At 36.3% G+C, this 24,906-nt stretch overlaps 1 protein-coding gene across 3 annotated transcripts in view; it reads right to left on the reverse strand.

The window, feature by feature from the left end:
• The window catches only part of MEMO1 (mediator of cell motility 1), a 125,297-nt gene that overhangs the window by 39,344 nt on the left and 61,047 nt on the right, over positions 1-24,906 (reverse strand). For 2 of the 3 annotated variants that reach the window (XM_038561206.1, XM_038561205.1), the window contains 2 exons: positions 22,201-22,282; positions 5,819-5,887 (listed from right to left, as the gene is read on the reverse strand). In XM_038561206.1, coding sequence (XP_038417134.1) covers positions 5,819-5,887; positions 22,201-22,282 — 151 coding nt within the window. Of the gene's footprint in view, positions 1-5,818; positions 5,888-22,200; positions 22,283-24,906 lie in introns of those variants that run through there. The other variant, XM_038561207.1, reaches the window with a different exon arrangement.

The raw sequence follows: 24,906 nt of genomic DNA on the forward strand, positions 1-24,906 counted from the left end.
CCTAGTACCTCAGAGTGTAACCATATTAGGAGATAAGATATTAAAGCATATCATTATGTTAAAATGAGGCTATTCAGATAAGGCCTTAATCCAATGACTGGTATCCTTATAAGAAAAGGAAGAGATTCCAGGGGCACATATGCACAGAAAGGAGACCATGTAAAGAGGCATCAAGAAGACAGCCATCTGCAAACCAAGAAGAGAGGCTTCAGGAGAAACCCACCCTATCAGCACCCTCATCTTGGACTTCCAGCCTCCGGACTGAGAGAAAATAAATTTCTGCTTTCAGTCACCTACTTTGTGGTATTTTATACAGTACCACCAGCAAACTAATATACCCACTAATGATTTGCTTAGTTAATTAATTTCAACTTTGTAACTATATTTTTTGTTGGAAGGCCTTTAAAAGAACCATTTTCAACAACAAAACATTTTCAACACTTGGGTGTTCTAGTTACTGATTTATTGATCTACAGTAAATCAATTGCTATGCTTAAAATCATCTCAGCATTCACAATGCCTACGATACATAAGGTTTTTCAATAGCTATATTCATTGAATTTAAACATTTCATCTATTAAATAAAATCTCCAAATTCTAAACATGTCCTAAATTTGCCTCCTAAGATCTACCATGACTTTAATAAAAACACATGATAGTATAATTTCTAAAACTCCATACAAAATATCATTACAAAGAACCATTCTGATAAAGCTATTTCCACATTTCTACCATAGCAGAGAAAAAAGGAAAAATTGTTGAGAAAAATTCTGTATAATAAGCTTTCTCTGTTTCCATTCAAGTAGATAGAAGCCATTCCCAAAAACAAAGAAACTTGATTATGTGTTATTTGCACTGTAGCTAAAGAAAAGAACTGGGCTAAACCATAGCTTAATTCTTTACAATCCTTTTATCTTGACATCAAGAGTAAAATTAACTTCCCCTCATTTTATCACAAACATCCTCACAATCTAAATTCCAAAACCATCCATTTTCTCTGTTCTCCCAGATTCTTCCCCCACCACACACACACAAACTTACAGACTTGAAAAACCAAAACTATGAGAAAGAAGGGGATAATGATAAGCTATGTATCTAGAAAAAATTGATTACTACTCACTGCTCAGTTAATGGACAAAGACTGAGATATTAGCTAGTTCTTTCATATCAAAAACTTGCAAGTGAAGGAATGTGCTTAGGCAATATATTTATTTTCATAAAATTCAATGACAGCTAAGAAAATTAACCTATTGTCTGCTATATGTTACTTGCTGTGGTGGGGGGAGGGGATGGTAAGGAAGATATGGATAAGGAAAACAGAGATTCTCAGTTTAGAGTCCCAAAACTTCCTCAGGATGTCACAGATAGCAAAAACATAAGACTTCATCCACAGGCCATTTCTAGTCAAAAACATAATCTCTTCTCTTCCTTTCCTCCACTGCCAATATTCACTTCCTATCATCACCTCTATGAGCAAGCCAACAGCCATTTCCAAAACAAAAACGATCAAATCAAATTTAGATTCCTGAATGAACAAAAAAGATACCACTATGCTCTCTCAACAGTCCATAAACATAATCACAATTTTCTAAATTAAAGTCTAATGTAGCATATAGACAATGGTAACTCTGAGTGTTCAGGTGACTTGCCTAAGGACAGGTATTACATGAACCAAGAATCAAGTATGAAAAAGGCAGCACTTTTATTATTGATGAATGTATTTCTATGACAAGGCAGAGGAATAGAATATTTAAAATAAACACTCCTAGGAAATCCAGCATATATAATTAAAATATGAAATGACTTAAAATATTGATTTAAACCCAAGGCACAGACATATTTCTAGGTAAGTGTAACAGGTTGTAATAGTGACCAAAATATGAGCACTACTCCAGAAATAAACACCGAAGGTCAGTTTGGAAAACCTAATTGTCCCCTCTAATACCTATTTACCTTGTCAGCCTTTTTGCGAGACCCAATCTGGATGAAAAGATAAGACTGGTGGAGAAAAGAGCCCCACACATTTGAATTAGCCAATTGTATACTCAACAGATTCTTTCCAATCTGACAGAAACTCACTCATACGCAACACAGGGAAAAGGAGGTTTAGTTCACATCAATATGAATCCTTACAAGTGACGAACCCAAAAATAAACCAAAAATAAGCTAGACATCATTGAAAAGGAGGGAAAAAAAGTGCATAGTAGTAGTAATCTCAAAATGAGTCTCTTTGTTAGCTGTGTGCTAACAAAAAAATTAATAATGTAAATAAAAAATAATGCTCGCTCTTTTCTTTGGTGGACGGGGGCTAAATTGCTAGATCCATAAACGCCAAGACCTCAGGAATATTTTGAAGAAAAATAAGTAATATGGGCATTGGAAGCAATGCCACTTTCTTTCCAATTTAATTGCAAAGTGCTTTGCCTTTAAATAAATAACTTACAAATATTAGCCTATCATTACTATTGTCACACATGTTAAAAAAAAAAAAAAAAGACCAACCCTTAGTATGATAAATCAAGAAAAAGTCAAGAGGTATTCTTTTAGAAATAAATGTAGTTTATGTGTAATACCTCCAGAGAATTCACATTTGTGGAGTTACTTACTACAAGAAGTATAGTCTGTGCATCCAATAAATAAAGTTACCTGCATATCTGCCCTCATAAATATTCAACTACTAATTCTAAATAATGGAATACAAGTAATTTTTAAAGATGTTTCCTGGCACACAGGAATATTTTAACTGAAGAATTAAACATCATGTGGCTCCAAAGAAGATTCTTTGGCTCTTTCAGGTTACTATATATCTTGACTTCCAGGTTTTCAATTAAAGTTTTAGTAACAGAAAAAGATTTTGCAACAATAAATACAGGAAAGAACTTACTTAAATATACCATTTTCTAAATTCCTTAAACAACCAAGGTATTCCTTTTAAAACATAAATTAGATTCCATCATTCTCCTGCTTAAAAAGTCTTAATCAGAGGATAAAATGGGTTCTAAAGTCTCAAATGCACGGCCCCCTCTTGATTACTTTCCCCACCTCCACCCCTTGGTCACAATAGTTTATATACTGGTCTTGCAGTTCCTTGATGACTGGAACACAGCTCTGCCTATTTCAAAGCCTTCACAGGTGCTATTGTTCCATTTGCTTGGCTTAAAAATGATTTCCTCAGAAATGCCTTCCCCAACAGCCATAATCTAAATCCAATCACCCTTTATCATAGTACTTCTCAAATTGTGAACTGTACCTTCCAAAGAACCTCTCAAGAAGTGTACAAAATCAAAACTATTTTCATACTAATGAGGAATTTATTTGCCTTTTCCACTGGGTTGACATTTGTACTTAGAGGGAAAAAATGAGGCTGGTAAATCACTAGCACAATAGAACTATGATCCACAGATTAATCAATAGATTGATAGAAGCAAAGGTACTGGTAGTCATGTATTCTTTACCTTCACCCACACCAAGGGTTTTTTTTTTTTTTTTTTTTAAGGCCAGTTTCACTTAATATCATTAAATCTTGAACTCTGAGTACAGTTTTTTAAAAATATTCTGTATGACAAAATGTATTAATTTTGTGGTGATAAATATATAAAGCACTTTTGCTATCTACAGAATTATATCTCAGGGAAAACATTTGTGTGATTGTAAATGTGATTAAACTGGGCTTTTTTTTCATGGGACACAATTTTTACTTCAAAAAATGACTGTAGACAAATTGCAGTTACTCCAATTTAGGTATTTGGCAGAAATTTTCTAGAAAATGAACAAAATAGGCCTGCCACTTCAAAGAAAACATTGCCCAAGATATAATTGAAGCTTTTAAGTGAAAATTAGATTTTTGCAAAACTTCTATCACTGTGAGATGGGCAGCTTCCCAATAATTAAAGATATTTGTGATGAAATTTGTGGTGATATTAACAAATGTGGTTTTTTGGCACTGTATGATGAAATGTCAACATTCAAAAGATCTGCATAATTCAGTTAACAAATATCACCTAAATGTTCCATGCAAGATATTACAAAATGATGCAAAGGTAAAAGATCCATTCAAAGTAAGACAGCACAAAAAGATGATCCTAGTTGACATGTAGGGAATGGATTAGTGTGGAAGGTAAGAATGGATCTAGTGGCAGAGAATTTAAACTTCTCTCCTGGACTGTTATTTTTTTCTTTGTACTTCTCATAGTTCCCAGAAAAATGTTCTTTCTCTATTTTCTCAAAGGACTCTGAAACACTGCCAAGCTCAAGGAAAGCTACTTTCAAGAGAATATAGCAATGACTGTCAATTATTTTTAATGCTTGGATCTTCAGATTTATTTATTCAAAATTCAATTATTATATATTAATTACAAAAATAAGCTGATAACATCTTCATGCATCATTTGCCTCTCTTTTTACTCACCTCTTTTATTATCATCTTAGTCCTTAGCTCTCTTCCCTTTTCTCTTTTCCTTCCATTATCAACTTATTTAATACATCCTTTTTTATCAACTTATTTAATACATCCTTTCTGCATCTACCAACATAGGTTCTCATCTCTCTAATGTTGCTAAGCTAAATTTAATTCAGGAGTATCCTTCTAGCAAATAATATCCTCAAATAGAAAAGGTTTGAAAAAGGTTGTCATATTAACTAACCTTTATTATAGGCCCAAATGAAGGAAACATTTGAAAATCTTTCCAATTCATTTATTTTTGTTCTTACTCATGAAATAAATTAGCTGAAATCATATATTAAAAATGTATCAAGAAGTACTTGATGAAGACACTCCTCAAAACACCATAAATGAGGCAGGGCTAACTAAAACCTCATCAATTTGACAACATTATCAATTTTTTATCATTAAAAACTTACTAAAATAATTTCCAGCAAAGGCATGATACAATGTGCAGAGCACACTACATAAATATAAAAAAGAACAGTTCTTTTGTTTTAAAAATCTGAACAATTTGCTCAAAGGTAAAGGATTAGGCAGTGGGGTGAGACTTTCTTTTTAAACTCAGGGCTGCTGTGAGTTACTTATTTTGAATTATTATGCTTTACCTCTACTAGCACAAGTCTAACCTAACAATCAATATTTGACAGAATTAAGATGATTGATTTTACCTACTTATATAGTATATGTATAACTGGCATACAGACTGGAGCTTAATACCTGTTCACATTTGTGAATTAACTATTTCAATAAAATGCTGGTCAGCAAATTAAGTAATGGGGATGGCTATTTCTAGTTAAAGCTTTTAAAAGTTCATAAATTTCTTATTTTAGAGAGCAGTATATTACTTAAGTCTCAATCTGCCAGATAAAAATCTTAAAGCTAATTTCAGAGTTCTCACTGAATTATTAAGAGCTAACATACTTCAAACACCATATTAAATTCACTGTCAGATTCTAAAATAACTCAGCTACCTCATCTTGTCAATGAGAAATTATTTTCTTTCATTAACCACAACTTAACAAGTACAATAAAGAATTTTAAATCACAAAATGACTAGGATAGAACAAGGCACTTTGCATTCTTAAAGATGCTCATCTGGTTTCAAAGAGAAATTTAAACAAAACATTTAACCCTAACATTTCCAGAACTAAGCATTCTACCAACAACAACAAAAAAAACCTAAATGTAAAAACCAAATGTTCAATGAAAAACAGTATGAAAACTTTTCATAACCTATATAAGGTATAATAAATAGTCAAATTCTTAATGAAATCAAGTATATAACAATAAGCATGCAAAATCAAGTTACTTCTGTGACAAAGTGGTTATGATTCCCAACCTTCTCCCACTTAAACAAAACTGTGTATTACTTACGTAATAGATGGATCCACTTGTTTATAGGCATGAGCAGCACAAGACCCACAGTATGTATATCCTGCATGGCTACAAAACAAAATATTTTTAAAATTTAATTATCAGATTCAAAATTAAGATATTCTCAAAAAAAAACCTTTTGAAAGAAATATAACTATGGTAAACATCATAGAATTGAGTATATAGATTAAAAAAAGCAATGTAGCTAATGATGTAAACTTTAGCAGACAATAGAGAACACATAATTGTTCTATGTTCCAATTTTTAATTTTAAAAAGTATTTTATAATTTTTTTGGTCTTGAGAACAATTAAATTGAGATAGCCAAGGCTTACTTGAAGTTGCTAATGAATACTAATAAATATGAGTTTTTAACATTCTTCTTCAATGTTATTAGCAGACTATTACATAACAATAAGACCAAGATCAAGTCAAATCAGACCAAAACAAATATCCTACAGTAACAACTCACCTTATTTTTCTAACTTCTTATTTTTTAGACTTTTTAAAACATACAGTGTTATATCAGTTTCAGGTATACAATATATGATTCAAGATTCTACACATTTCTCTGTGCTCATCAAGAAGTATACTCTTAATCTCTTTTATCTATTTCATCCATCATCCCACTGACCTTTTCTCTCTGGCAACCACTAGGTTTGTTCTCTCTATTTAATAGTCTGTTTTTTTAATCTCTTTTATTCTTTGTTTATTTTGTGTTTTACATCTTACATAAGTAACATATTTTATTTATCATTGTCTGACTTATTTCACTTAGCACTTATACCCTGTAAGTCCATTCATGTGTCACAAATGGCAAGGTCTCCTTTTTTTTAAATTTTTTTTTAAGATTTTATTTATTTATTCATGACAGACACAGAGTGAGAGAGAGGCAGAGACACAGGCAGAGGGAGAAGCAGTCTCCATGACGTGAGACTCAATCCTGGGTCTCCAGGATCACACCCCGGGCTGAAGGCGGCGCTAAACCACCGGGGCTGCCCAAGGTCTCCTTTTTATGACTAATATTCCATTGTGTATGCGTGCATGCATGCGTGCGTGTGTGCGTGTGTGTGTGACATCTTCTTTATCAATTCATCTTTTTTTTAAGATTTTATTTATTTATTCATGAGAGACACAGAGAGAGAGAGAAGCAGAGACACAGGCAGAGGGAGAAGCAGGCTCCATGCAGGGAGCCTGATGTGGAACTCGATCCCGGGTCTCCAGGATCAGGCCCTGGGCTGAAGGCGGCGCTAAACCGCTGAGCCACCCAGGCTGCCCTCCATTCATTTTTTGATGAACACTGGGTTGCTTCCATACCTTGGCTATTGTGAATAATGTTGCGATAAACAAAGGGGAGCATTTATCTTTTCAAATTAGTGTTTTTGTTTTCTTTGATAAATACCAAGTAGTGGAATTACTGGATCATGTAGCAATTCTACTTTTAATTTTTTGAGGAACCTCCATACTGTATTCCACAGTGGCTGCACCAATTTGCATTCCCATCAACAATGCAAGAGGGTTCCTTTTTCTCCACATCTCACCAACACTTGCTATTTCTTGGCTTTTTGAATCTAGCCATTCCTAACAGCTGTAAGGTGATTTCTCAATGTAGTTTTGATTTGCATTCTCCTGATTAGTGATGTTAAGCATCTCTCCAACGTGTCTAATGGTCATCTTTATGTCTTCTTTGGAAAAATGTCTACTCAGGTCCTCTGCCCATTTTTATCAGATTGTTTCTTTGGGAAAAAAAAAAAAAAAAAGATTGTTTCTTTGGTACTGAGATATAGAGCTTCTTTTTTTTTTTTTTTTTTTTTTATTTATTGATTCATGAGAGAGACAGAGGTAGACACACAGGCAGAGGCAGAAGCAGGCCCCATGAAGGCAGCCCAACGTGGGACTCGATCTCGGGTCTCCAGGATCGTGCCCTGGGCTGAGGGTGGCACTGAACTGCTGAGCCGCCCCTAGAGCTTCTTTATATATTTTGGATATTAGCTTCTTATCAGATATATCATTTGCAAATATCTTCTCTCATTTATCAGATGACTTTGTTTTTTTGATGGTTTCTTTGCTGTACAAAAGCTTTTTATTTTGGTGTAGTCCCAATAGTTAATTTTTGCTTTTATTTCCCTTCCCTAAAGACATAACTAGAAAAATGAAAAATGTTTCTACAGCTGAAGCAATCTCTATCAAAATACCAATGGTATTCTCCATAGAGCTAGAACAAATAATACTAAAATGTGTATGGAACCACAAAAGGCCCCAAAGAGCCAAAGCAATCTTGAGAAAGAGGAGCAAAGTTGAAGGTATTACAATCCCAGATTTCAAGACATACCACAAAGTTGTAGTAATTAAAACAGTATGGTATTGGCACAAAACAGATCAATGGAATAGAATAGAGGGCCTAGAAATAAACCCACACCTATATGGTCAATTAATCTATGACAAAGGAGGCAAGGATTTACAACAGGGAAGAGACAGTCTCTTCAACAAATGGTACTGGGGAAACTGGACAGATATATGAAGAAGAATGAAACTGGACCACTTTCTTACACCACATACAAAAATTTGGAATTTTCCAAATGGATTGAAGACGTAACTGTGAGACCTAAAACCATAAAATTCCTAGAAGAAAATAACTCACTTCTTCTGTGTCTTTAGTAATAAGAGAATTGATGTGACCTTCTGAGTATTGTGCCTTTCATTTTCTCTCCCTATTACTCTTCCCTTTCATCTTTTGGTTTCAGAATTAGATTTGGTTCTCTTATCACTTATGGACTGACTTTTGTTTCCTGACCTCATTTTTCTTTCTTGACTCATTCAAGTTACATGAGTTTAGACACATTTCTCTGGTGCTTACTTATTAGTGTGCGGACAGTGATATGCCGGTAAATATTTAACAACTGTCTCTGCAAAAAAAAAAAAAAAAAAAAAAAAAAAAAAAAAATATATATATATATATATATATATATATATATACACACACACACACATGTGTACATAAACTTATTATAAACTTTACTGAGAGAAAAAGATACGCCTGGGTGGCTCAGCAGCTGGGTGTCTGCCTTTGCCTTTTGGCATGATCCTGGGTTGCAGGATCAAGTCCCACATCAGGCTCATTGCAGAGACCCTGCTTCTCCCTCTGCCTGTGTCTGCCTCTCTCTGTGTCTCTCATGAATAAATAAATAAAATCTTAAAAGAAAAAAAAACACAGGTATCATATAATTTACAAATAATGAAAAATACATAATTCTCTTTATTGAAAATTCCACATAGTCAATTGATTGCTACAGAATGCTTTCACTGATTTTTTGCTGAATTCTTATATCCATAGCCAAGTAATGGTTGCAACTGACAAGGGTAGAACAATGAAGACACATGTCTGACCTGTGTGAGTTCTCTACTGATTAGCTAAGTTTGAAATACTATAAGAAATATTTCCTTTCATACTTTCTTACACTTTTTTATAAAGTATAAGGCTACAGACACAACATAATCTTTTTTTTTTTTAAGATTTTATTTATTTATTCATGAGACACAGAGAGGCAGAGACACAGGCAGAGGGAGAAAGCAGGCTCCATGCAGGGAGCCTGACGCAGGACTCGATCCAGGGACCCTAGGATTACGCCCTGGGCGGAAGGCAGGTGCTAAACTGCTGAGCCACCCAGGGATCCCCTAGACACAACATAATCTTTAAGTTTAATCTGCATTATTAACATTTTCCCCCATTTCTTAAGTATAGACAATCAACAAACGTAAATCAAGCCCTGATTATAGAAATTTGCTAATTAATGTGGAGTAATTCATTCTTGCCATAACTGATTTCAGGATGCACAGTAAACTGAAAAGACAAAACACAGACTGGGAGAAAATACTCATAAAGCATACACCTGATATAAGTTTATATCTGAATATGTAAAAAAAATTTCAAAACACACCCAATATTTAAAATAGGTAACCAGGGATCCCTGGGTGGCGCAGCGGTTTGGTGCCTGCCTTTGGCCCACGGCGCAATCCTGGAGACCCGGGATCAAATCCCACGTCGGGCTCCCGGTGCATGGAGCCTGGTTCTCCCTCTGCCTGTGTCTCTGCCTCTCTCTCTGTGTGTGACTATCATAAATAAGTAAAAATTAAAAAAAAAAAAAAAAAACAAGTAAAAAATAAATAAATAAAAAATAAGTAAATAAAATAGGTAACCATTTTGCAAGACAAAGAGTTCTGAAGATTGGCTGCAAAATAACATGAATGTGCTTAATGCTACTAAGGTATAAGATGGGGGGCACCTGGGTGGCTCAGTCAGTTGAGCATCCAACTCTTGATTTCACCTCAGGTAATGATCTCAGGGTCCTGGGATTGAGCCCCAAGTCAGGTTCTGCACTCAGTGGCAAGTCTGTTTGAGGATTCTCTCTGTGTCTCTCCTACTGCCCCTCACCCCACTTCTGTGCAATCATGCACATGCTTCCTCAAAAATAAATAAATAAATAAATCTTTAAAAAAAAGTAAAAGTACTTAAGATGTTAAGTTTTGTTATATATATTTTACCACAATTTTTTTAAATAGGGAAAGATATTAATAAATACTTCAACACAGAATATACTAGGATAGCAAATAAGCACATAAAAGAATGCTCAATATAGTTTAGTCACTTGGGAAAGGCAAATTAAAACTACAAAAAACTACCACTAAACATCCAGTAGAATAGCTAAAATTAAAAAGAGTGACCATACCAAGTATGTTAAGGACATAGAACTGAAACTCAAGCTATGCTTGTGGGAATGTAAAATGTTACAATCACTTTTGAAAAGAGTTTGGCAATTTCTAAAAAAGTTAAATATACTCCTACCATATGACCCAGCCTTCCATTCCTAAGAAAAATGAAAGCATTATAACTACAAAGATTTGTACATAAATGTTCATCCCAGCTTTATTTGCAACAGTCAAAAACTGGAAACAACCAAATATTCCTCCAAAGATGAATGGATAAACAAACTGAGGTTAATGGATTAACAAACTGAGTTAGGGGGGTCTGGGTGGCTGTTGGTTAAGCATCTGCCTTTGGCTCAGGTCATAATCCCCAGGGTCCTGGGATCTAGCACCACATCCAGTCCTTGCCCAATGGGGAGTCTGCTTCTCCCTCCTTCCTCGCCTCCCACACCTGCTTGTTTTCTCTTTCTATCTCTCAAATAAAGAAAAAAAAAATCTTAAAAAAAAAAAAAAACTGAAGTATAAAAAGTCTTTCAACAAACCTGGGTGGCTCAGTGGTTGAGCACCTGCCTTTGGCTCAGGTCATGATCCCAGGGTCCTGGGATCAAGTCCCACATCAGGGTCTCTGCAGGAGCCTGCCTCTCCCCCTACCTATGTCTCTGCCTCTCTCTGTCTCTCTCATGAATAAATAGAATTTTTTTTAAAAAACTGAGGTATAGTCATATAATGGAATACTCTTCAGCAACAGAAAGGAATGAACTATTGATAAAAATAATTATGTTAAAAAAGATGGCAAAAAAGAAATATGCTGGGATCCCTGGGTGGCGCAGCGGTTTGGCGCCTGCCTTTGGCCCAGGGCGCGATCCTGGAGACCCGGGATCGAGTCCCACGTCGGGCTCTCGGTGCATGGAGCCTGCTTCTCCCTCTGCCTGTGTCTCTGCCTCTCTCTCTCTCTCTCTCTCTCTGTGACTATCATAAATAAATAAATAAATAAAATTTAAAAAAAAAAAAAAAGAAATATGCTGAGAAGCCAGACAAAAAGAGTTCATACCATATAAGTCTACTAAAAAATAAAACTAACTTGTAGCCAACAGAGAGTAAGTCAATGGATGTGGGTGGAAAGAAGAGGCAGAGAGGTGCAGAGAGAGAATTACAAAAGGGAACAAGGAACGTTGAAGATGATGAGTATGTTCATTACCTTAATTGTGACAGTTTCACAGGTGTGTATCTATATTTCAAATGTATCCAAATGTACACTTTAAATAAATATATGCAGCCATATGTTAATCTTACTACAATAAAGCTCTTTTTTAAAAGGATCACCATTTGATCTAACCTAAGCTATGAATGGAGAAAAAGAGATTCACTTAAGTCAATCACAACAATATGGGATAGCAGTATGCTTAATCAAGAGGTAAGGAATACGGAATCTACACTGAGCATAGTGAAACCACTGCAGGCTTTGTTGGTTGGATTAGGGGTAGTCACTCTATCCATAAATCCAGCAAGAGAGCCTATCAAGTTGCTTCAGTATAGCACTATTCACACAACACAGTTCTAATCCTAGCCAGAAGAAATGTTAAGTTGTTCTATGGCTCAGCACATTACATTCAGTTTTGCTGATCTTAATATTCTAGCCTAACCAGGGGCTCAAATTTTTTTCCAGTTATGGCCCCAGTCTTCCAGTGCCCAACACCCCAAGACTGACTATTTCAGATTCCTAATAGCTGCTCCTGATCATAACATTACTGGCTCCCTCTTGTCAAATTCATAAGTATGCTATCTTGTCCAGCCATGTGGGCCTTAAAAACCACTTGATCCATCAAGATCTGCCCTGGTCTGTCTCAAACCTGCAGAACAGTATGTCAAGTTTTCAATAACTGCTTTGCTCTCAGCGGTCACTTATATCCTATCCCTTCCCGTCCCAACCCTTGTCGTTTAAGTTGGTCCTTCCATCTTAGATCTGCTTCTCAGACTTAACTCCTATTTGCCATTCTTGAATTTAAAGGCTCTGATCCCCAGTCCACACTCTGATCTCTCAGTCTTTGTCTCAATCAGTCCAATCCTGTGCCTACCTAAGCACAGTTCTTAAAAGCCATAAAGTCATCTTAGAAACACTGGATTATTGAAGTATAGGTAGAATAGAAATACTAAGAGTAGAGAGGTAAAGGCACAAAGGAAGAGCATAAAGGTTGAAGGAAGGGATCCCTGGGTGGCGCAGCGGTTGAGCGCCTGCCTTTGGCCCAGGGCGCAATCCTGGAGACCCGTGATCGAATCCCACGTCCCGCTCCCAGTGCATGGAGCCTGCTTCTCCCTCTGCCTATGTCTCTGCCTCTGTGTGTGTGTGTGTGTGTGTGTGTGTGTGTGTGTGTGACTATCATAAATAAATAAAAATTTACAAAAAAAATTAAAAAAAAAAAAAAGGTTGAAGGAAGAACATGAGCAAATGTCCAAGTACATGATGTAGGTGAGAAAATATGAGACTGGCTTGAGTGAAATAAGTAGTGTTAAGCCACAGTCAGACTTGATAAAACAAGTAACTAAAAAACTGCTGTATATTCTGGAGCAAGGTAGTGACAATACAAAACTGTTATTAGTCTAGTACTGAAAAACATGAGATCAGAGATCAGAGGCAGGAGGTGTTAGGTGGTGCTGTGGCCTGAGGTAGTAAAAGTCATGGTCTAGAAAGGTCCCAGTGCCAGCAGGAAATGAGACATGAATGGTCTACAGTCTAAAAAAAACCTGACATATCTTAGTGACCAAGTAGGTACAGAGGGACAAGGAAGAGGAGAGGGTAGAGGGCAATTATGATAATGGTAATAACTTACATTTACTGAAAGCTTACTCTGTGTCCCTCATCCACATTATTCAAATTAGTAGCTCATTTAGTCCTCACACCAACCTTACAAAATAGGAATTATTGTTTTTCTTTTATAGATGAAGAAACGAAAGCAGAACGGTTAAGAAACTTCCTCAAGGTCACACAAATACTGACTACACCAGGACTTAAAGGTCGGCAGTAGAGTTCCAGAACCCATTCTTAACCTCTATCTATTTTAAGGAACAAAGAAAGGTTTCCATGGGGTAGGAAAATCAACAACCTTATAACTAGAAGAATACCATATATCCTATAGGACTGTAGGGAAAGTGGGTGCTTTTGAAAACATTATTAGGGATTCCTGGGTGGCTCAGTGGTTTGGCGCCTGCCTTCAGCCCAGGGCATGATCCTGGAGTCCCGGGATTGAGTCCCACATCAGGCTCCCTGCATGGAGCCTGCTTCTCCCTCTGCCTGTGTTTTTGCCTCTCTTTCTGTGTCTCTCATGAATAAATAAGTAAAATCTTAAAAAAAAGAAAGTATTTAAAATTTAAAAAAAAGAAAACATCAAAAAAAAAAAGAAAACATGATTAACTAAGGTAAATATGTTTTATAATAGAACTCAGATTTCATGGTTTCAGTCCTTTCTGAAGTTGAGGACTTAAAAGCCTGCTTGAAACAAAGGCAGAATAGTTGCAAAAAAGGGAGAGAGAGTTTTAATCTTAATAGAGAATATATTGCAGAGTATATTTTTAAAAATCATTAAGTGTACCATCCCTCTTAGCCCACATAATGAGAAACTCTACTTCATGAAAGGACTATGATTATAGCCAAAGAAAAGAATTTCTAGGGACACCTGGGTGGTTTAGCGGTTGAGCGCCTACTTTTGACCCAGGGCATGATCCTGGAGTCCCGGGATCGAGTCCCACATCGGGCTCCCTGCATGAAGCCTGCTTCTCTCTCTGCGTCTCTTATGAATAAATAAGTAAAATCTCTTTAAAAAAAAAAATTTCTAGTACTTTCCTTTATCCTGGCCCAGATACATGGTAATGAAGAGAGTCATGGTAATAACCATCAAATCTCAGCACTAATCCTCTGCTCCTAGACCCTTTTCTTGCTAATAAGAATCTTTCTACATATTTGTGGAAACAATGTTTCATTAAGAGATCACTCATAATAAAGTAAGTGTTCACTATGGGAACATCTAAGGTTTTTTCTTCTTTGTGCATAATAGAAGAGCATTGAAAATGTGAACTCTACAGATACTTGAATACACATCATAAAAGTGTATCCTAATCAGTCTTTCACAAGCTCTTATAACCTTAATGCAAAGTCATCCCTGAGAGTCTTTCCAGGTCACTCTGGTTCCCAATGTAACCTCAATGAAGGCAAATTCAAAATTATACTTTAATGCCTATCATTTTTCATTAGTCTAAAACCATGCCTTTAAAAACTGATCCTTCCTGTAACAAAATATTTTGCTTTTCCCTTTACTCTTACACAGCAGACCCTTTATATCACCAAGTCTAGCTCCTAACCTTCCGAATTTCTGTGCCCCATACAGAGCTGCAATCGAATGAGGATACAAGGCCACTGTCCATGGTCACTCACTAGTTAAATGACAGTTCCCACAGCAACCTTGCAGTGTGGGTATAATTTAAATAATTTAAATTCCTATGTCAGGAAGATTACCAATTACTACATGACATGGACTTTCACTTGTTCATTCTGAGACCTTCAAGGTTATAGGTGAATTGCATAAAGTGTGAATGCCAAGAGTCTACCACACATTCTCTGAGAGGCTTTTCATCAAAGAGGATATAGAGAACAATTTAAAACACACACACACACACACACACACACACCCCACACACACTTGGATTCAACAAAATCAGATTCTCATAGTTCTAGTTCTACTTAATAGTGGCAAAAATGCAAAATAAAAAGATTGGACTAAATGAAATGAGAAGATGGGACCAGATGAAACAGTAAGAAAAGTCTTTAAGATCTACTTACAGTAAACTATGATCTAGAAAGCCAGAAACTAAACTTAAAAACACTTGTTAGTATCTGGAATCCACCTGAACAACAACTGGCTCAAGCAGCCTCCAAAAGCAGCAGCTTCACAATGACACTCTCCATTTAGTTTCACTGGACCTCATCTTTCATTCTCTTTATTTCCATAGGCATTACTCAAGGGCCCTCAAGATTCCTGCTTCATTAAAAGAATATTAGATAATTATATCTTCAAAAATGTCCAGATTAGAAAGTCATTATTCAGACTATTTTATTTTTACAACATGTTTGGAATCTCACAAATATTAAGCAAACAATATTATAAACTAAGGAAAGTTATTAAAGTTATTCAAGTCTTGGGATCCCTGGGTGGCGCAGTGGTTTAGCGCCGGCCTTTGGCCCAGGGTGCGATCCTGGAGACCCGGGATCGAATCCCACATCGGGCTCCCGGTGCATGGAGCCTGCTTCTCCCTCTGCCTATGTCTCTGCCTCTCTCTCTCTCTGTGACTATCATAAAAAATAAAATAAAAAAATAAAATAAAATAAAATAAAATAAAATAAAATAAAATAAATAAAATAAAATAAAATAAAATAAAATAAATAAAATAAAATAAAATCTTTAAAAAAATAAAAAAATAAAAAAAATAAAGTTATTCAAGTCAAATAAGAATACACTAACCAGGGATCCCTTGGTGGCGCAGCGGTTTGGCGCCTGCCTTTGGCCCAGGGCGCGATCCTGGAGACCCAGGATCGAATCCCACATCGGGCTCCCGGTGCATGGAGCCTGCTTCCCCCTCTGCCTGTGTCTCTGCACCTCTCTCTCTCTCTGTGACTATCATAAATAAATAAAAATTAAAAAAAAAAAGAAAAAAAAAAAAAAAAAAAGAATACACTAACCACAATGTTGCATATCCAGATTGTTTTACTGCTGGAATATACAGGACCTGAAATACTGCCATGAATAACCTACTGCTTAAAATAAACAAGGACTAGAAATAAACAAGTTGCAGGAACTTAAATTAACTATATTTATTTATATTCACTGTGTAGATACACTGTTTAGATACACTGGTAGAGCTCAACAGTATATTTCACTATATGTAAACTGGTCTTCTATATAAATGTTTCCTGGCTTTTAAGTTTTCAAAACTTAAAACTAAGTTTTTATATTAAAAATAATATATGTACACAGTATAAAAAAGTCAAACCATAAAGAAGGGTATACAATGAAAAGTGAAAGTATCCTTTACTCCATACTACTACTATTAGGTTCACTACTAACAAATCAAACTCTGGTTTAAATGTATGAGGCAGGCTTCAATAACCATAGTATCTGCTTTACTGTCTAAGTAAGCCCCCTTCCAATTATCTGATATTTTTATATTCAATAAGAGGTTTCTTAAGTGATGCATACTGAACATACAGTTCTATTCCAAGGGTTGCTACGTTAATCCTACATAGTGCAAGATAACAATTTTGGCATTAAGGTGTCTAGCAGTCATAGTAGGAAGGCTTTTGGAACCCTAGTTCATGAGATCATTTCAATATATCTCTGGGCAACATACTGTTTCCTACACCTCAAGACAGTAAGGTTGTCCTAAATTCAACCAAAGGACATTTTTAAATCAAATCAAATTCTTTTGAATTTAATTCAAAAATGCCTATATGCCATACAGATTAGAATCATTAAGATTGATCATTAGTTGGTTTATGGGTCAATATTTATTCTCTAACAACATTATTCTATTTACTATATACATCAATATACAAACAAGCAATCTGTTTAAGCAGTTTTAAAAGTATGCTATCTAGGTTCTGAATTACTTGTTTCTTAAGGCTCCCCTTACATGATTTATGCCAAAGAAGGCAAAAAATCTAAGAAAAGCTGGTCCTAGAGAGCTAAATTTTATAAAAGTTAAAGAATGTTTTTTAGGAGCACCTCACTGGTTCACAATAGACCATGCAACTCTTGATCTCAGGATTGAGTTCAAGCCCCATGTTGGGGGTAGAGATTACTTAATATCTTAAAAGTTTAATAGAGTTGATTTGAATTAAAAGTAGGAATCTTAAATTTTCTAATTACTACATAAGCATGTTCTAACAAAGACCCTTTTGTGCCTATAGAACAATAAAATATTAGTTGTTGCTTTTCTACCTAAAAAAAAACCAAAACTCTAGAAAGGAAAATAATTACTTCTGGAAACTATATACTAAGATTAATTTGACTATAATTTAAAGTTTTCATATGTTAACAAAATGGATATTGTATTACATATGCATAAACATAATTGCAAAGTCATTATATAACAGAAACACACAGACCAAAGCCAAAACTATTTACAAATACTCATTTTAAAACCTAAGGTAGGGATCCCTGGGTGGCGCAGCGGTTTGGCGCCTGCCTTTGGCCCAGGGCGCGATCCTGGAGACCCGGGATCGAATCCCACGTTGGGCTCCCGGTGCATGGAGCCTGCTTCTCCCTCTGCCTATGTCTCTGCCTCTCTCTCTCTCTCTCTCTCTCTCTCTCTGTGACTATCATAAATAAATAAAAATTAAAAAAAATAAATAAAAAATAAAACCTAAGGTAGGGCAGCCTGGGTGGCTCAGCGGTTTAGCGCTGCCTTCAGTCCAGGGCGTGATCCTGGAGACTCGGGATCGAATCCCACCGTCGGGCTCCCTACATGGAGCTTGTTTCTTCCTATGCCTGTCTCTGCCTCTCTCTGTGTGTCTCTCATGAGTAAATAAATAAAAATCATTTTTTAAAAAAAAGGAGCTATTTCAAAAATAAATAAAACCCAAGGTAATTTGGAAATCTTTTACAAATCCATATACTTGTGACTTAGACTCAAACATTTGATTTCCCAGGCTACTGCCATTTTCAACCCAAAAACTAAATATAAAAAGGAAATAAATCTAGCTACATTTTTATGAATAACTAAACTTGACTTTATAGATTGTTTTAGCACAGTTCCTACATTTGAAACAAGTTTTAACTAGGAAGGTAGCATGCAATAGTCAAATACCAGCAAAGTGATAAGAATGACATAGAACCTATGTCACAAGTCACTATAAAGACGTGATTATTAATCCATTGTTTCTTTTTTTTTATCCATTGTTCTCACCCAATCAAGGATTACACAAACTTCCCTCCCTTATCCCTGAATCAAGGAGAGAGCTCCTGCTGCCTATTTCATCCACGACTCTTTCCCTTGTACATGCCACTCCAGCTACCCCCCCATCCTCCTCACTTTTCCTCAAATACACTAAGCATATCCTGCTGCAGAGCCTTTGTACTTGCAGTTCCTCAACTTGAAAACCTCCTCCCTCAATAGTCGCATAATCTCTCTCTTGAATTATTTAGGCTCAAATGTTACCTTATCAGGGAGATCTTTTCTTACTATCCTACATAAACTAGCACCTCCCTACCCATACTGTCAGTCTCAATCTTCTTATCAGCTTTATTATTCTTAGCACCCATTAGCACCTGATACAATATACAGGCATGCCTTGTTTTATTGTCCTTTTCTGTATTGTGCTTCACAGATACTGCTTTAAAAAAAAAAAAATTGTGAAGGCTTGTGGTAACCTCAAATCAGAAAAGTCCACTGGTGCCAATTTTCCAACATTTGCTCACTTCATGTCTCTGTGTCACATTTTAGTAATTCCTGCAATATTCCAAACATTTTGTATTATTATATTTGTTAAGGCCATCTGTGATCAGTGATTATAACTTACTGGTTAACATTTTTTAGCAATAAGTATTTTCTAATTAAGGTATATACACTGTTTTCATACAATAATGCTATTGTACACTTAATAGAATACATTACAGTGTAAACATAACTTTATCCACCAGGAAACAAATTCATTTGGCTTTTTTTATTGTAATACTCGTTTAATTGCAGTCGTCTGGAACCAAACCCACAATATCTTTGATGTATGCCTGTAATTATTTGTTTACTGTTTGTTTTCCCAAGTACTAAAATGTAAGCACCAAAAAAGTAGCAATTTTAGTTTATTCCAACTGCAGCATTAGGGAGCAGTCCAAGATGGCAGCAAAGGATGATCCTGAACTCACCTCCCATGGACACACCAAATCTACTGCTACATAAGGTATGGTTCCCTCTGCAAAAGACCTGAAAACTAGCTGAATACCTCCTTTGCATGATAAAAGTGTCACATCAAGATGGGAAGAGAAGGCAGGATGCAGCCTTGTCAGAACCCCATCCCTGGCACTGGGACCCACAATCAGGAGGAATCTCACAAACCCAGAGTTTCTTCCTGAGGAAGGAAGGTTTCACAACCCACATCAGGTATACCAATTCCTGGGAAGTGTAACAGAGAGATGAATCCCCAAAACAACCAGGAAATCCAAAGGCTATAGGAAACTGAAATACTTCTCCTAAAGGGCTCACATGCAGACTCATGTCACCCTGGAAACCAGCACAAAAGCAGCGATTTGAAAAGTGCCTAGACTAAATGTGAAGGAGATTCACTGACTAATCTTAAAACATCAGAGACAGGGACCTGTTGCAACTCTCTCCAGGGACAGAGGCACCCATGGGGCAACCTAGCCCTGTGCTCTCCTGCGGCCCTGTAAAAGCTGTGTCTGCACCAACCACACGCTCTCCTGTGGCCCTGCTAAAGCTGGCAGGCACATGCAAGTCTACACAGAGGACACTCCTTGATCAGCCGCTCTGGTGGCCAGGGGAGCTTGTATTCCTGGGTCCAATAGGGCTGCAACAATTGAAGAGACAGTTCTTGGCAAGCTATCACCTCCAGGGCATCACAGAGACAGCACTTTGAAACACATCCCTAGTCCTTCTGTGAAACAAGCCTATTTACTTATCCCAGAACTTCAGCCTGAGGGGCAGACTTCACATTTGCCATACATCTAGAGGCTGTGAAGATGCTTTCAAGGAAAGGAGGCCAGGGGATACCATTTTTATGCTCTCCCTAAGCCTTACGTGTAGTTAGTAGTAGTAGTTAGTCACTTAGTAGTAATCTAACTACATTTCACCAGTACCTCCCAGAGAGGAGCTTATACACTCCTCTGAAGCCCTGATTTTTGCCAATGTCACCCCAGAGGACACCTTTAGATTACCTGGTCTGGAGGCCAACAGGGTTTTTACAACTATAGTCCCACAGGACTATCTATGTTGGCATATTTTAAAACCTGCTGCCTGAGGGTCTGGCTTCTAATTAGCGCATAAGTAGGGGGTGCCTAAGATCCACTTCCTTCAGAATACTGACAGGTCTTGACACACCCTCAACAACTAGGACTTATCAAGAATAAATCAGGCTGCTTAAACAATCACAAAGGTTTCTGAGACAATGAAGAGCTAGGGCCAGGTTGAAAGATAAGGTCCATCTCCTATACAAGGCTACTCTTTGAAGACTCATACATAGAAACAAACACAGGGAAGTCAAGCAAACTGAGGAAATAGGAATATGTCCCAAATAAAAGGATAAGATAAAACCTCTCAAAAGAACCTTACTGAAACAAAAAGCAACACTAAAAAAGAACACCCGGCATTTAGCTGGGTACATACATATTTGCTGAATGACTAAATAAATAATAGCTTAAGTTATTATACTAAAACTTTCTAAAGATTAACTCATTTAATCATCAAAAAACTATATGAGGTACTATAAATATTCCAATTTTACCAACAAGACAAAAGCATAAGGGATTAAGGAACTTGTCTATCATATACCTTAGAAGTGGTACAGTAGCCTCCTTTATCTATTAAATGAGATCAAGTTAGATCATACAAATGGAGCATTTAACAAAATGTTTGGCACATTAAATATCTAGCATTTGTGGAATACTTAATTATGTGCCAGACATTAATGTAGGCTCTTTATGTGTATTTACTTATTTAATTCTCATATTGTTTAATAAGTAGATGCTATTATTATTTTCACTATTTTTTCTTTATTGGGGCACCAAATCTAACTCAACCGAAGTTACATAAAAGACACTGCTGTGAAACAAATGGGACAAACTCCAACCTTTACTTTTCTCAAACAGTTAACATGTGCTTTAAAAAATGTGTTTTGATGAGCAGCTGCCTTTGGCTCAGGTCATGATCCTGGGATCCAGGATCAAGTCCTGCATCGGACTCCTGCATCGGGCTCCCGCATCGGGCTCCCCTCAGGGAGCCTGCTTCTCTCTCCACCTGTCTCTGCCTCTCTCTCTGTGTCTCTCTCATGAATAAATAAATAAAATCTTTAAAAAAAAAAAAAATGTGTCTTGAAAGTTAGCACTGGAAACCAAATCAAAATGAACTGAATTCATATCACATACAGACCACACCATTAACTATACTTTAACTTGTAGTTCTAAAAAGCCTTTGAATCTAAAAGATTCAAAGACAAAACATTTTCTTCATTAAAACAAAACAAAACAAAACAAAACAAAACAAAACAAAAAAAAACACTACCCCTTCCCCAAATATCTGGTTGCTACTCCATATTGCATGGTATTATGATTAACACATCTTTTTCATTATAAGGAAAAAGTCAGCTGAATTAAAGTAGATCATTTTACTATTTAAAACAGAACTTACTCAGTTACATCAATCTAAAATCACCAACTTTATGCACTGCAAATCACCTTCCACTTTAAAAGTCAGTTTTACTACCAAAATCAAATTTTAAAATTACTGTACCTGAGAAATTCCTTTATCCTTAAATTAAAGTGAAAGCTAAAGGAATCATGAAAATAATATATAATTTCTTCAGCTCAACATAGCATTTGTTTTTTAATTTTTTAGTTCCATCTATAGATACTATATTAATACTTAACATATGAAACATTCTGGGTAAAGACCCTTAAAACTTACGGTGCAATAATGGCTCTAGCGGGTCTTTTTGTAGACTGAACTTGTGAGAGCCAACCTTCTAGCTGTGCATTCAGCTGTGGTCCTATAAAAAGAGAAAGAGGGAAGTTGGAGTTAGCAGAGAAATGTACTATCTATAACCATCCATGACACAAAGTCCTTATTGAACCTATTTGGGACTAAAATAACTTAATGTACAGTGGGATCATTAGTTTGGACATTAACATTGGAAACTTAACCAACTACTAAGCAAGCCATAGATAAGGCCACATACTGATTAAACAAAATCTGCTTTTATACATTTACTTATTTACAACCATCTTCATTCCAGAACAATACAATCTACGATTTGAGGCACAAGAAACAAAAGACTGTTGGCATTTGAAAATACTTGAGTGATTGATTTCAGAGCACCAAAACTTGCCTTAATCACTAATATCACATCCATGGAGTGATCATTCCCATACCCAAAACCTTTCCATCTATCTACTCCAGCCTCTATTCTGGTAATCGCATTGATGACCAGTGACTGCATCATGTCAAAAATCTCAATTTCAAGCATCCCACTCTCCTCACTTCCTATCTTTCCAGTTCACTTCTAAAAATCTGTTATTGCCAAAAGATTGGGAATTATTTTTTCCGCTATCCTTCGTCTCCCTTCTTCTCTACCTCTTACTCAGCCTGAAAGCTGATGATCCATCACTATAATCATTTCCTTACCTATGCCCTCACTCTTCCTCATCACAATCAAATCAGTTAAAACCAACTTTCCATTTAACACAGTACCTTCACCTGTAGAGCTGAATGAGATGACAAGAAAATACCACATGAACTTTGATATTACACCCATAAATTTCAGCAGACCCTTAGCAAAGCTCAGAAGTCTATCATACTAACCTAGTCAATTTGCTCTCCCAACCTTAAGATAATTTCTTCTTATAGCTTCTCAATTTACCTTAAAGCCTCATCCTCCTCTCACTCCTAGCAGATGATCTTGCTTTTTCATTTTGTCAAGGAAAATCAGAAGATGGCCAACCATCCTTGTTTTTCCAGGACTTTCCCAGTTTAGCACTGAAAGTCTTGCATCTTGGGAAACCTCTTAGTCCTAGGCAAACCTGGACATTAGTCACCCTAAATTCAGAACAGAACTACTTCCTCTTCCTACCACTTATTCTGTTTACTCTCCTGTGTCAACACACTGGCCTTACTCCTATCAAAAGCCAAGCAAATTATTTCTGCACTGGGTCCCATTGTTTTTCTTCTCAAGGACTCTTCCGGTAACACTCCCAGTCACCTGCACTAACTTGTCCCTTTTTACTAGATCATTACCATTAGCATGCAATTACAAAAGTAGATTGAGTTCCCCCCCCCCCCCCCCCAACTAACACCGATTTTTCTGGCCTCTTTTTTCTTTCTCTTTTTTTAAGCATTTAATCATAAAATATTTAAACATTACAAAAGATTCTAGGTAATAACAAACACCAATGTACCTACCCACCCCTAATAAATTTTAACATTCTTCTTTACTTAAGATCTTTGTCTATTAAGAAATAAAGTATTACAGACACACTTGAAAACCTTGCTGATCCCATTATACATTTACCTCCTAAAAGGTAACCACTTTCTGATCTTGGTGTTTTATCACTTCATTATATACTTTTACTAATGAATATATCCATAAAAATATAGATTGTTCTGCATGTTTTTATTTTTTTAAAGATTTATTTACTTATTTATTTATGATAGACAGAGAGAGAGAGAGAGAGGCAGAGACACAGGAGGAGGGAGAAGCAGGCTCCATGCTGGGAGCCTGATGTGGGACTCAATCCGAGGACTCCAGGATCGTGCCCTGGGCCAAAGGCAGGCACTAAACCACTGAGCCACCCAGGGATCCCCAATGTTTTAAAAATATTATATAAATATACTGTGCATGTTCTATAATTTAATACTCAATATTATTTATAACAGGTACTCATGTTGATTTTGTAGCTCTAATTCAGTCACTTTCAATGCTGTATTATACCTTAAGAATATACCAAAATTTATCTATTCACTCTCTTCATAAACATTTGCTATTTCCACTGTTAATATGCAATGTTACAAGTCTCTTACACGAGTTTTCTGGGAGACACCCAGCTGGCTCTGTCAGTTGAGCAACTAACTTGATTTCCACTGTCATGATCTCAAGTTTGTGGGATGAGCTCTGCATTGGGGTCCACACTCAGTGGGAAGTCTACTCAGGATTCTCTCTCACCCTCTCCCTCTGTCCCTCCCCACCACACCTGCTTGCTTAGTCTCTCAAATGAATAAATCTCTTTTTTTAAGAGTTTCTCTGGGATTTAACTAGAAATAAAAGTACTGGATCATATAGAGTATGCACATCTTTAACTCTACCAGAACACTGCAAATTGCCCAGTGAAGTAGCCAAATCAATTTACTCATCAGTGTAAGGGCATAAAAAAATGAGAAGTTTAATTCTCATTGTAAGGGAAGAATGGGATGCCTGCCTGGCTCAGTTGGTGGAACACCTGACTCTTCATCTTGGGGTTGTAAGTTCGAGCCCCACATGGAGCCTATTTTAAGTAATTAAGGTAGGTAGGTAGGTAGGTAGGTAGGTAGATAGATAAAAAAGATACCCCCATATTTTTCTTAGAGCACTTTCTCTAGAAGAGTTGTAATTATAAATTCTATCTCTATCCTTCTGAAATA

Source organism: Canis lupus, chromosome 17, assembly GCF_011100685.1.
Source record: "Canis lupus familiaris isolate Mischka breed German Shepherd chromosome 17, alternate assembly UU_Cfam_GSD_1.0, whole genome shotgun sequence".
NCBI lineage: Eukaryota > Metazoa > Chordata > Mammalia > Carnivora > Canidae > Canis > Canis lupus.